At 43.6% G+C, this 14,967-nt stretch overlaps 1 protein-coding gene across 2 annotated transcripts in view; it reads right to left on the bottom strand.

Annotated features, from left to right (window-relative positions):
- Nucleotides 1-1,959: 1,959 nt before the first annotated feature.
- ROS1 (ROS proto-oncogene 1, receptor tyrosine kinase) overlaps nt 1,960-14,967 on the bottom strand; it is a 493,170-nt gene continuing 480,162 nt past the window's right edge. For both annotated transcript variants that reach the window (XM_073575944.1, XM_073575945.1), the window contains exon 42: nt 1,960-2,351. In XM_073575944.1, the coding sequence (XP_073432045.1) occupies nt 2,248-2,351 (104 nt within the window). In that variant the 3' untranslated portion in view covers nt 1,960-2,247. The remainder of the gene's footprint in view (nt 2,352-14,967) is intronic.

The following is a 14,967-nucleotide window of genomic DNA, read 5'->3' as shown; positions in this document are numbered from 1 at the left end:
TTACCTGCCGAGCCCGAATCCAGGTAGGCCACCTCGAACCCATGAGAACAGATATAGTAAGAGGTTCAGAGGGATCATCATCACCTAGGGAGGCCTCTCTTACCTTACCTGTGCGGAGGAGTTTCCCTGTCTCTTAGGACAGGTGCGGATATAATGTGATGAACCTCCGCAAAAAAGGCACAGACCTTGTGCCTGCCTCTCTTGCTGACGCAACTCGGCCAACTTGAGGCGGTCTATCTGCATGGACTCGACCGAGGAGGAAGAAGAGGACCCGGCCGAACGAGGACTGGCAGAACGGGTGAGAAGGGGAGCTGGCCTGGTGGACCTCCTGTCTCTCACTGACTCCCGAGCGAGCTCCTGGAAACGTAGGTCAATGCGGGTAGCCAGCGAGATAAGGTCCTCTAAGGTGGGTGGGGTATCTCGACCTTCGAGTTCATCTTTTATTCTGCCTGAAAGACCGCGCCAGAACGCCCCTACCAAAGCCGTGTTATTCCAGCCGAGCTCGGAGGAGATAGTGCGAAAGCGGATAGCATACTGTCCGACCGTGAGAGAACCCTGATGTAGGTTAAAGAGTGACTCGGTGAGAGCGGCTAACCGACCTGGCTCATTGAAGACACTGCGGAAAGTATCCAAGAAAACCGGAAGACTTGAGACAACGGGATCGTCACGTTCCCAGAGAGGATTCAACCAGGACAGGGCCTCTCCCTCCAGATGGGACATAATAAAGGCTACTTTGGCCCTGTCAGAAGGATATTGCTGCGGCAACCATTCAAAGTGGGGGCCGCTTCCCCCTGAGTGAGGCGCCTGATCGTTGTGTTTCCTAGCACACTGGGCCCTGCTTCTTCGTGTGCTCTCTGCAGTCTCACAATCCCATTCTCGTGTTCTTCCTGCAGCAGCCTCGCAGTCCTGCTATCAGTGTCCCCTGCTGTGCTCCAGTCCTGCCGTCCTACTCCAGTCCTGTCTCCGGTGTTCCTGTTCCATCCCGCTCCAGTCCTGCTGTCCTACTCCCGCCCTGCCTCCGGTGTTCCTGCTCCAGTCCTGTCGTCCCACTCCAGTCCTGCCTCCGGTGTTCCTGTTCCATCCTGCTCCAGTCCTGCCGTCCTACTCCAGTCATGTCTCCGGTGTTCCTGTTCCATCCTGCTCCAGTCCTGCTGTCCTACTCCAGTCCTGCCTCCGGTGTTCCTGTTCCATCCTGCTCCAGTCCTTCCGTCCTACTCCAGTCCTGCCTCCTGTGTTCCTGTTCCATCCTGCTCCAGTCCTTCCGTCCTACTCCAGTCCTGCCTCCGGTGTTCCAGTTCCATCCTGCTCCAGTCCTTCCGTCCTCCTCTAATCCTGTCTCCTGTGTTCCTGCTCCAGCCATCCCTCCACGTTCCAGTCTACTGTCTTACTCCATTCCTGTCTCCTGTGTTCCAGCTCTGTCCTGTCATCTACACTTCAGTCCCTCCACGTTCCAGTCTACAGTCTTACTCCACTCCTGTCTCCTGTGTTCCAGCTCTGTTCTGCCATCTACACTTCAGTCCCACACTCCTACTCCAGTCCATCCTGAGCCGCCCCTCTCGGTACCGGCTACTCGAACCCCTGGGCCTGCTCCTAACGGTCCCTGTATAGGTGTCGGTTCCACCTGGCAGCTCGCCTGGGGCCCCTCGGTGCCACGGTCCAGAAGGTCCACTCCTGGAGATTCCGGCTCCAGACCAGCCATGCTAACAGTACGATCAGGCCCTCCCTCAGGGGGAAGCGGCCTGATATGCCCCTGTCTGGTCTGCCATTGGTCATGGGGTGCTTCCGAGACAGGGCACAGCCGGAGCACAAGAGGCTGAAGGGAGGAGCAGCTGCGGCCTATGGCGCATGCGCATTGCATGCAAAGACTCCGTCGGCTGCGCGCCTGTCAGAGGTGACCACCGTGGCTGTCGGGCGGTGAGGGGCTGCGGCGTGGGAGTGATGGCCTGGTGAGTATGCAGAGACGGCGTGACAAAAATATTTTATTGAATGTGTAAATTACTGTCTCAATGACAATAAAAAATATACACAATAGCAATAGTTCCTTTTGAATATGGTTCACTAGTGGTCAGCGTCATCCAAACATGTTTTTAACAAATTCCACCCTATAAAGACAATGATTAAATGGATCGGTTACTTCTATTAATTGTAATTACATTTGTGCAAATACTTCTGCTATTGGAAATGCCAATGGAGTGTTTTTTATAGCATCTTTGGTACAAACGTTCTTCCATTAAGATTTTCATTGCTTTATGTAGTAACCATTAGATAATTGAGGCCATCTACATTTCTTGCTTCCGTAAGGGTCAATGAACTAGTTTCTTCTGAAGCCGAACCAAGACTCGCATCAGTATCTGAAAAGAAAACTCATGTCACACATTTATTCAAATTAAAGACCTTGAAAGTGATCTAATGTGGAAATTAAAGCCATTTAATGGAAAATAAGACATGATAAAGTGCCAGTGCATTGTTCATTGAATGAGAACATGCAAGATATTGTGTACTGTGAATGCTCTTCCTATTCTTTAATCATAAAAAGGAACTGTATATCATATTTTACTCTCATAACTAAAGCTGTTGAAAGAAGAAACAGGGAATAGGAATTTCATTGTGAACAAAAATAAATATTTACTGAATAAGACCAACATATATAATGTATAGGGTTTATTTTATGTGTAATGTTCATGCACCATACAAAAAATATTAACTTTTTAAATGCACATTAATACTGATTTTCCATAATAAATCATAGATATTTTTGTATTGTTGAGAAAAGGTATTTTGATAACAATGATATACAAAATGCCCCCCTGCAGCAGCTCGTCTTTAGAATCTCTGACCTTGATGGAGTGCCAGATGGCCACCATTCCAACATGCATGCATCCTGTGTACATTACGTCAAAAGAAATCAGAGCTCAAAATATAGCGTCACTCCATAAAGAATATGGTTAAAGACTTATTTACATGAACAGATAATTAAAGTAAAAGCAAATAAGTAAGCATGCACAATACAAATGAGGGGATCAGACAATATTTGAATTTACCTGTTTGTGTGGCTTCTCCGTGAGTTGAATGTCTCTTATTATGCTCTAGGGCAGTGTTACCCAACTTGATCCTCAAGAGACACCAACAGATCATGTTTTCAGAATTTCCTTAGTTTTGCCCAGGTGAGAATTGCATCACGTCTACAGGCAAGTATTCCATCACCTTGGCAATACTAATGAAATCCTGAAAACATGACCTGTTGGTGGCTCTTGAGGACCGGAGATGGGGAACACTCCTTGAGGGTCTTTCCAAACCCTACAGCATAATAGAAGTTTAGAAAATAAAAAAATACTTACACTCAATTTACTGCTCACCTCTCCAGCACCTAAATTCTGCACAGTCCCACATTCAGTGCATCTTCTTGTCGCAGCCAATGAACGCAGAATCCGTGTGTCTCTTCACATTAGACCATGACTTCTGGCCCTGACAAGGCTTTGGATGTTTCTATGCAAGAGCATGTAAGGTCATGAAGTCATAATATCAAGATATATGCCTAGACCTTGCGCAGTAACATCCTGGGCCTCATTATAGCCGGAAGTCTTGACCTAGCATGAAGAGACCATGGCTCTGCGGTGGTAATAAGATGCACTGAGGACCAGACGGGGAATGGTGCAGAGTGGAGGATCCAGAGAGGTCAGTGGTAAGGTGAGTATAAGTATTTCTTTTTACATTTTTTTACGTTTTGATATTTGCCACATTGCTGAATCCGCATGGAAGTGAATTACAAAAAAAAAAAAACATTTAGCAATAAAACGCTAACTGAATGTGTAGATGCTCTATTGCTATGCCAACCAATCAATAGTCATTGATTGTTATGATGTTGCGGTATGTAACAATTAATTGTTTGAAAATAGCCAGTGTGTGTTATTATTAAGTGACCAATGTATTTAGAAACATTATTGAGAAGATATGAAAATACTTGTTTGTACTTACTAATAGGTTACCTTCAGAAATCTTAGTGCCAGTTGCTATATGAATATCTGTCCATGTAAATGGATCTAAAGACTGCTACTATCAATCTACTTGATGTCACGTGTTAGTATATGGACACATATGGACCAAAAATCAATAAAACTCTGAACTTAAAGTGTCAATATGTCAAATATTGTGAAAATCTTTATTTAAACATACAAGTGGGTATGTGGTTGCTGAAAAATACAGGTGCACACACAATTTTAAAGTGGCATAAAAAATAATGACCCCTCAGAGACAGAGCCAATTTGGTACTTAAAGCGAACTTGTTTTGGCCGATATAAGATGCTTAAATACAGCATGCTATAATGTTGTAGAAAAGCCCCCAGTCTGACCTGCAATATAAGAAAAATAAGTTTTATTATACTCACCCGGTGGTGCGGTCTGGTGCGGTCCGGTCCGATGGGTGTCGTAGAATGCTGTAGATAAGCCCTGAAAGGAAGTGGCCGTATCTTACAGTATATCGGCAAAAACTGCTGACAGGTTTCCTTTAATGACCAAGCCAGTTTTTACAATTCTGACCACTGTCACTTTATGAGGTTATAGCTCTGGAACGCTCCAACGGATCCCACTGATTCTGAGAATGTTTTTTCATTACATATTTTACTTCATGTTAGTGGTAACATTTCTTCAATATGACTTGCGTTTATTTATTTAAAAAAAGAAATTTTTCAAAAATTTTAAAAATTCTGCAATTTTCAAACTTTTAATTTTTGTGCCCGTAAATCAGCGAGTCACATCGCACAAAGTAGTTAATAAATAACATTTCCAACATGTCTACTTTACATCAGCACAATTTTGGAAACATCATTTTTTTTGTTAGGACGTTATAAGGGTTAAAAGTTGACCAGCGATTTCTCATTTTTCCAACAAAATTTACAAAACCATTTTCTTAGATATCACCTCACATTTGAAGTGTTTGTGGGCTAAATACGACAGAAAACACCCAAAAATTACACCATTCTAAAAACTGCACCCCTCAAGGTGCACAAAACCACATTCAAGAAGTTTATTAACCCTTCAGGTGCTTCAAGAGAACTAAAGCAATGTGGAAGGAAAAAAACAACATTTTACTTTTTTCACAAAAAATTTAATTTGGAATCAATTTTTTTTATTTTCACAAGGGTATAAGGAGAAAATGGACCACAAAATTTGTTGTGCGATTTCTCTTTAGTACACCGATATCCCGTATGTGGGGGAAAGCCACTGTTTGGGCGCATGGCAGGGCTCAGAAGGGAGGGAGCACCGTTTGACTTTTTGACATTTGGCTGGAATCAATGGTGGGTGCCATGTCGTGTTTGGAGACCCCTTGATGTTGTGAATTCTCTCTCTAGCTTCCCTCTGGGGATTACTGAAGATAGTGGAGCTGGTCAGATTGAGAGTTCTCTTTCTGGGCTCCCTCTGGTGGTTACTGGAGGTAGTGGAGCTGATCTGATTGACAGAGGCTTGCCACCTGATAATGAGGAAGATGATTGGAGATCTGGGGTTTCTGATTGGAATTTAAGACAGCTGACTCCCTCTATCCCTGCTGGTGATTTTCTTGCTGTGCCTCCTGAGGTCTGATGTCTCCTGCTCTTTCCCTGCATGTTCAACTAAGTGGTTAATTTCCTATTCTGTTTGCATTTGATCTGGTTTTGTTTATCTCTGCTTTGTGCGGGTCAGCTAGCTCCGGCTGGGGCAGTGCTGAATTACCGCCCATATGTTACTGCATGTGCCAGTTTGTTTTGTCCCCTTTTATATTGGTCCCTTTTTGCTTTGCTTTCAGAATATACAAGAGTGCTGATATAGTGGGGGGACGAAGTCGTGCAACTTCAGTGTTTTTGTGCATCAGACGTGTTGGACTTTTTGCAGGATTTTTTGCGTGATTGCAGACATTGTCTTTCCTTTCCTGTCCTGTCTAGTCAGTGTGGGTCCCATCGTTTGCTCAGTCTATTTTTCTGCCTGCGTTTGTGTTTTCATCTTGTCTCACCGACAATATATGTGTGGGGGCTATCTATTCCTTTGGGGTCTGCTCCGGGGCAGTTTAGATTTCCCCTTTCTTGCTTTAGGCTTAGATAGCTCTCCAGCTATGCCGAGGCATCTAGGATCATCGTAGGTACGCTCCACGGCTACTGCTAGTTGTGTGGACAGGATCAGGGGTCTGCATCCGCTTAGTTACCAACCTCTGTGGTTTTCTGTGGCTTATCCTGGGCCTGCTATCCTCCTCGGTGACCCATTCATAACACCTTGATGTACCTAAACAGTGGAAACCCCCAATTCTAACTCCAACCCTAACACAACCCTAACCCCAACCCTAACCCCAACACACCCATAACCCTAATCCCAACCCTAGCCATATCCCTAACCACAAACCTAACCCCAACATCACCCTAACCCCAACACCACAACCCTAACCCCAACACAACCTTAACTCTAACCCTATCCCCAACCCTAACCTTAGCCCAACCTTAACCCTAGCTATAACCCCAACCATAACCCTAATCCTAGCCCAACTCTAACCCTAGCTAAAACACCGACTATAACCCAAACCCGAACTCTAACCCTAGCCCCAACCCTAACCCTTGCCAAACCTAACACTAGCTATAACCCCAACTAGAACCCCAACCATAATCCTAACCCTAACCTAACCCTAGCTATAACCCCAACTATAAGCTCAACCATAACCCTAACCCTAATGTAAAAATGGAAATAAATACTTTTTTTTATTTTATTATTTTTACCTAACTAAGGGAGTGATAAAGGGGGTTTTGATTTACTTTTCTTTTTTTATTTTGATCACTGTGATAGGACACAGCCAGAGGGACCAGGGGACATTGCAGGTTCCATGGGGGCTTGGGGACCCCATTTCTCTCTCCTCTGATGTGCTAGATCACATCAGAGGAAAGATAAATAAATGGGAAATCTGCCTTTTTTTGTCTTGCGGCACCTTTTTTCCGTGAATGGTGGTCACAACACTGGGGTCGGTAAAAATCAACCCAAATCATGTTCCCCGGTGGTTTCAGCTACCCCCCGGTAGCTGAAACCCTGGAGAAATTCTGAAGCTGGGGAGCGCTATACACTTATTTCTCAGCACCATTAAAAAGTGGCGCTGAGGAAAAAGTACCCTTAACTGCCGCCGTTAAAAGGCGTATTGATGGTTGTTAAGGGGTTAAAAAACAAACACAATTTGCAAGGTCACATATATGGACCAGTACACAGTCATTCCAACTTTAAAGCCAAGTGCTTAAATAAATGGCTGTAAAAGCACTATAATAATGATTAAATGTATGTTCTGCTGAATATGCAAACTGCGACTTCAGAGAGGAAGCAGACTTGAACTCTATAGCGCCATTTGTTGGAAGCAGCAATTCTACAAGTCACTATTAAACCTTTAACGAGCCTTAAAATTTGACTTCGGACAAAAGCCAATTGAGAATCTCAATTTGCAGACACAGTGTTTCCGAGTATTGCCCCTAATTTGCCTAGATGAGAGGCTCTGGACTGAGGTATAAGGGGTAACGTTTCTCCTTGTGGTGATTGCCATATCGGCACTGGCATGCCAAGCTAAGGAGGCTTCTCTGTTAAATTTAATATGCAAATTGCCTCTTCAGAGAGAAAGAGGACTTGAACTCTATAGCACCACCTGTTGGAACCAGCAATCCTACATGTCACTGTTGACCCGATTCTTGAAATGTCACTTAGAACACAAGCCCCTCAATTTCTGTTTTATTGAAGAAATTTGTTGTTCTTCCACTGTTTGAGGTTTTCTTCTATTTAGATTTTGGTGCACAGGGACTGGACTCTCTAATGGGTCTTCTCCTCTCTGTCTGTGATTCGCTGTCCCCTCCACCTGCCTCTCTTCTGTGATTCCCGGTCCCTCTGCCTGCCTTCAGCCTTTGAATTACCTGCCTCCTCTGCTTGATATGTCAGTAGTGAGCTGCCATTCACAGAGTGGAGGCAGGAGGAGGGGCCAGGGAATCACAGACCGAGAGGAGAAGATCCAGTGCACAGCCCAGTTCCCCTGCAGAAAACTTCAAATGCTGAATAAAAAAGATCCGCAATATGGATTTTGTCATCAAAGGTATCAATGTAAAAAGTATTAAAGCGCCACAACAGCCATGTCTTTACTTTCCATCTTAAAATCATGTTGACAGGTTCTCTTTAAAGTAATTATCTAGGAATTGTAACGTTCCACACTGTCTGTGGACGGGGATTACTCACGTTGCCGGTCTTGGAGATAAACACTGGCACACTCAGGGTTCAAATGAGTACATTCGGTTTATTTGCTCCATAAACCTCACAGCAACAAAACAAGATTTCCAGCCTTCACAGCAGTCAAAAGCAACATAAACAGTCCTTAGCTGGGCTTTGTTCCCTCAGGCCCTGTGCACACACAGGCCAGGGCAATGTCCAGCACGGAGGCTCCGTCTTGAGCTGTACACACAGGATGGCTTCTCCTTCTTGCACAGAGACCACTCTGTAATGTCCCACCTGGACACATGGAAGTATGTGCACACTCCCAGACTCCCAAACACTCTCTCACATGTGCTAAACACCTCAATTACATAGCCCTGTAACCACACCCATAGGTGAGGAATGGATTACATGGGCTAGTCATATGGTCATGACCTCACCACAGGTCCTGAACATACACAAACACACAGACTTCATTAGGTATTAAGATACACACCCCTTGGGTGGGTATGTAGGTGACTGGACCCACCCATCTCTCCAAGTCACCAGGAAGCCTCCCAACATATATAGCAAAACCCTCAGCAGTAAATCTGCTGCTAGAACCACGTCCAAGCTTCCATCACAGGGCCACCCACCTCTGCAATACATACCGCCCATCAATCACATGACCAGTCGACATGCCACAGAATATTACAGCTACTGCTTTTGTGAAGACTCTGATTCCATCTTCTGGGCTGATTAGGGGATCCAATTGTGACAGTGAAAACACAGTCGAATCTGGGGTCATAGATAGAAGAGTTGACAGTCTCCTATCCCTCAATCAGTGGGGGGTCATAAAAATAATGCATTTAGGACTTTATAATAAACACTTCTAAATACAAAAGAGTAGAAAAAATCCTAAATCACAAAATATTGAGCTATATAAAGTTGTCCAACTGCCTGAAAACACCTGTCGCCAACAGCAATGTTGACACGAGCCCTTCTGAACCTGTGCCAGCTGTACTATGCTAGCTATTTGTCTGTAAACACTGGATCCCATAGTTTAGTTGCATAATTTATTTACTAGCCACATATATCAAATGCCAGTCATTCCATAACAGCATGGAATCAAAGTCACATCTTATGTTCTTTGCCAGTAGATACATTGTATAAAATATTCTTCAGCTATCAGTGCTTTTATCTGTAGTTAATAAAGTACTGTTCACACTAATATTCTGGGTTCAATAAAAAAGTCATGTTGGGTTCCATTTTAATGGGTAGAATAACACACTATTCTATTCTGTCCATCCCAGGAAATGTAGGTAATGGAATTGGAGAATGGTGTCAGTGTGAACAGTGCCAAATGCATAACAATGACCAACCCAAGCAACAAAAAATACCACATTCACTAACTCAACATGCCATCCATGCCTGTCAATATCTGTAAAATCATGTTTGGTAAAGCAATGAGCTCAAGTCAAAGGCAGATTAATTTAGCATATCACCCTATCTATGCTGGCCTACGTAAAGAGATACAATTATTGTTACCTCATACCATGACAGTTTCATTGTAAAATCCCGACATTGAAAATGTAGTATGTAGACTTTCTGGTTATCCTATCAGCAATTCTATTAGCCTTTTGGCAAAAAGCTACATATAATCGGCTGCATACATGCAAGCAGTTTAGTTGCTGTGTAACTATGGACCATTACTCAGCCCAATCAGTTAGCTTAGTCAGCATCACATGGGACATTCTTGAGTTCTATTTTAGTGCAGTGGTGCTTTTTCGTGGCAGTACCACTTTACTATTTTATGACACAGAATAGGGCAGTACCAGGGTATTCTAGATGCTGCATCATAAACATCTATGGCCATTTGATTTCTGGGCCAGGTATAGTCCATGACACTTCTTGATCTGTTATTTTCATTTATTTTAATTTTACTAAGAAGAAATACAAGTTATGCTTTATACAACATGGAATTTTGAAATTTCAGTTAAGAACTAAATCTAGGCAGCGAGCAACTTTATGTAGCTTTAAAGGGAAGCTGTCAATTGAGTCATGCTGCCCAAACTACAGGCAGCATGAATCAGTACTTGGCTGCACATTTTCAGCCAAGTCTTTAGAGCAGGCCCACCCCTGACCAGCTTCTTACACCGCTCCACTTGATAGAAAAGTCTATTTCATGGGTGTACATTGGCATAGACCCATCAATCAACTAGAGTGTTGCAGGGAGAAGCTGGCAGGGGTGGAGTCAGACTAGTCATGTCTAGTTTCGCCTTTGGCCCCCCACTAGCTCTTCAAACTATGATTTCTCTTAAACACCAGAACATTTCAAAGAAAAACAAACATGAATGTAATTCTGCAGCTAGGATTGATTCATGATGCCTGTGGCATGGGTAAAATTAATCGAGTGACTGGTGACTTTTAAGCATTAGACCCTGTTAAGCATGCAGAAGCGGTCTATAATAATTTCTACAGGGATGAATGATACTGTCAGTGGCAACATACAGCCTTATGCACTCTGAAATCATAAGGTCACAGAATGAACGGTGACCTAGGGACCAACTGACTACATCTAGCTTTAGACCTACAAACTACCTAATTTACATAGCAGATTATAAAGGACCTATTACTTCCTGAGAAACTCTATTAGATAAAAGAAGATCAAAATATAACCCTTTCCTAAATATTTAGAATTAGGAAATGTAAAAATATTCTCATTAATATAGTTAAAAAAACAAATCTTGGTGTTTAGAGAAGGACAGCTTAGGAAAAGACCCTTAAGGCTAAGTGCACACGTACCGGAACTCTCGCGGAAATTACCGCGAGAATTCCGGAATTCCAGTCCGCGGGAAAATCACATTTTAAATTCCCGCGATTTTCCCGCGGAAAAACTAGCATTTTGCAAGCGTAATTAGCTTGCAAAATGCTAGCGTTCTCCAAGCGATCTGGAGCATCGATGGGAGAACTGATTGACAGATTGGTCACACTCGTCAAACATAGTGTTTGACGAGTGTGACCAAGTTTTTACTACTGAGGCCGCCTATGCAGCATCAGTAGTAAAAGATAGAATGTAAAAAAAAAATAAAAAATGGTGTTATTCTTACCCTCCGACGTCCCGCGCAGCCGTTCCCAGTAATCCTTTGCGAAAATGCCCGCGATGGTGTAAGTTCTCGCGGGATCGCGACGTCTCGCGGTAATTCACGATGACGTCGCGAGAATGACCGCGAGACTTCACGATCCCGCGAGAACGGACGCCATCGCGGGCATTTTCGCAAAGGACTACTGGGAACGGGAGCGTGGAGAGAAGCGGGAAGACTGCGCGGGACGTTGGAGGGTGAGAATAACAATATTTTTTATTTTTAAATTCTATTTTTTACAGGGGTATGGTACCCAAAGCCCGGAGGACAGTCTCCTCTCCTCCTGACCGTGGGTGCCATCCGCAATTGTTCTGCTTACTTTTCGCATGGTGTGCACAGCCACATGCGGAAAGTAAGCGGAACAATGCATTCCTATGGGTGCGGGATCGCCGCGATTCCGCAAATTAATGAGCATGCTGCGGTTTTTACCGCAAAGCGATTCCGCCGCGGTAAAAAACGCAGCTTTAGCACAGCATTGCGGAATCCCATAGGAATGCATGGAATGCTTATTTTTCGCGGCAAAATCGCTCGGTTAAAACAGCCGCGGAAACGCGAAAAAAACGGCACGTGTGAACTCAGCCTAACACTGTTCTTGGAGCGGTTATACTCGAGGAAAGGACTTTGGTTTCATCATCGTAATGTGAAGGAAGTCTCAGCACTAAAGAAGACAAAGGATGGAAAATATTTCTGCAAATTATATATTTTATTTTGATCCAACAAATGGGAGGAACAAATAACGTCCAACATTTCGAACATCAATGGTCTTATCAAGGACATCTGTATATGAGAAAAGCTAGGTCTCAGGAGGGTAATGTGGTGGCTTTCACTCACTGCTTGAAAACTACCATTTTACCCTCTTGAGTCCCAGCTTTTCTCATATACAGATGATGTAGATAAAGACTATTGATGGTCAAAACGTTGGACCCTATCTGTTCCTTCCGTTTGTTGGATCAGAATAAAATATATAACTTGTAGCCAAATTTTACATCCCTTTTTGGGTGATGAGGTGTACTTCTCTTTAGAGAAAGGCTGAACCAGTCACCAGGCTTGATCACCACTTTGGGACTTACCATTTTATCTAATAAGAGAGTAAGTAGCCTCAGATTGGTCATTTTTCAAAATATATATTATTAATAAAAATGCAACAGACCACTTCTTAATGTTGTAGAAGAGTATATTTCCACAAACCTCTGTAACTCATCCTACAGTGAAAGCATGAGATCTTGTTCTTTGCACTAACCCAGCACTGCATCATATGCTAAGCAGTAACTGAATGGGGGGGAAGGGAAAATATGTAAGCAGGTACATGGAAGCAACAGTGCAGAGAATAAGGGCTCAGTAGGAACTTAACCAACAGATATTTATTTGATTAATACCAATACATGTGCTGCCAAAGACATCAATGTCAACGGTCAAAGGGTAAAGCAAATAGTGGAAATCTAGTAAATTATTATGCAATGAGAATAAAACAATTTGGCTATACTGGGGGTTAACACAATTCTATTCACGTAATATTTCTCTATTGTTACAAGTGAACGACTATTATCATCAGGGGTATTTTGGACCTACTACCTCAACCAGGAGTGTGTTACAGTACTATTGCACCTGTCACCATTGTCACTCCCTTTCTCTCTCTTAGGCAATCTGAATCGTCATTCAGGCATTAACGGGAATCTGCGATACTAGGCTGCTAGGCTGTAAGTTCCTTATCAATCAGTCACTTTGCACACCCATTGTGCTGGTCACTGTAGTCCTATGAGGCATGGCCCTAGTCCCTGTTGTACTGTATATCTATATCGGAAGTTCTCTGCTCTGTCAAGCCTTTTATAATAACTGCATCACAGGTGTCACCTGACCTATTGTCTCCTCTAAATTCTTCCATTTAGGAACCATGTTCTTGTCCCTACAGTTCCTGCTGATGCAGTTCTTGCAACTAAAAGTCCTAAATTCTCTCAGTAACTGTATCCACTTGTAAAACAGGCCATGTTTCATACAGAGTCGCTCCCATTGTCTATAAGACAATTAACAAGGCTGCACTTTCTTCGCTGATGGGCTTCTGGTCTAGGGTCACCCATTTCCACAGTTTTGATAGCTCTGTGGAACTTTTGAGGTTGTACCCTTTCATTTCTTGGGCAGACCACCACTTGATTGACTGATTTCCTCTTGCTGATCCTTGTGAGGCCACTAGAGCTATGGTAAAGAGTCTGAAATATGGGGTCTCATCCCCCTCCAGCTCGCTGTCCATATCCTGGACTAGTTGCCTATGAGTCATTCTGCATAGAGTGCCTGCGTGAGTATTTTTATCCTTCGCCTGATCATAACGGTGCTTGTACATCCTCGAGACCCAACGTTGTTCCAATGCTCTATGTTTTGCATTCTCTAATTGGCCAAGTGGGTTGTTGTCAGTCAGCACATAAACTTCAGACCCTGAAAGATACTCCGTAAACTTCTCAGTCATGGCAGATACTAGGGCTAATAATTCCGGTTTGAATGAGCTGTAATTTTCAGGATTTCTCTTTGCATCCTATAGGGATAGACTGACATACGCCATTATTCCTTCTTTCACTTCCTCAACCTCGGCCAGCATGGATCCCAGATCGTAGAGACTCTTGTCTGTGTATAACACAAATGGTTGAGAGAAGTCTGCTTAAGACAAGATGGGAGCATTCGTCAATGCTATCTTTAGTGCCTGGAAAGCCTCTTCTTGCTTCAGCCCCCACTAAATCGGCTGATTCCTAGGACCTCCTGACATCCCCATCAGCAGTTCATGCACTGGTGTTACAGTCTTCACAAAATCCTTAATTAATCTTCTATAATGAGCCTTTATCTTCAATCTATGTTTCTGAAGTTGCTTTAGCACCTGCTCAAGTCTAACAAGATGTTTCTCAAACATGGTGGAGTACATTATAATATCATACAGATGTATCAGCATTGCCTCAAAGTTTAAATCTCCAAGACAGCTTTCCATCAATCCCTGAAACATTCATGGGGCATTAGTTAGCCCGAACCCCATTCCGTTAAACTTGAACTGTCCCATAGTAAGTAAGAAGCCATCAGAGGATCCAGTTTGGCCATGGGAACTTTCCAGTAGCCACTGGACAAATCAAGGGGGGAAAGTATTTAGCTCTTCATAGTGCTGACAGGGATTCTCCTATCCTAGGCAAAAAGTATGAATTTCATATTGTGCATACGTTCAACCATTGATAGTCCACTCAGAACCTCAGAATCCCATCTTTCTTCCAGGCCAACATGATAGTGAGCACTGTCTGTCCATGTTGAAAAATCACGTTGGTAGTAGTGGGTAGCACCATTTTTCCCAGGGTCTGGGAGGCGACTGGCGATCTCTGGATTAAACTGGCCCAGATTAGCTGCTTGAATATTCTACTAGGATGATGCCTCGTTACAACTCCTCCAGTCACTTCCTTGCCAGCTGTCTGACAGGAACTGTCCTACTTCCTTCAGGACATTCATCCCCAATTTCACAATTGCTCCATCCCCGATGGTGCCCTTCACCAGCACTATCCCCTTATGCCATTTATTCCATGCTCAGACACGTAGCTCCATCCATACAACCCCCACCACTCGGATGGGTAACTGATTGCTGCCATGATCCAGGGTGGATCTGACAGATTAAATGCACAAGTAACCTTTTTTTTTC

Source organism: Dendrobates tinctorius, unplaced genomic scaffold, assembly GCF_039654945.1.
Source record: "Dendrobates tinctorius isolate UK_male_01 unplaced genomic scaffold, ASM3965494v1 ptg000046l, whole genome shotgun sequence".
NCBI classification, from domain to species: domain Eukaryota; kingdom Metazoa; phylum Chordata; class Amphibia; order Anura; family Dendrobatidae; genus Dendrobates; species Dendrobates tinctorius.
The sequence above is the reverse complement of the archived record's forward strand: the minus strand, read 5'-3'. Positions and strand labels throughout refer to the sequence as shown.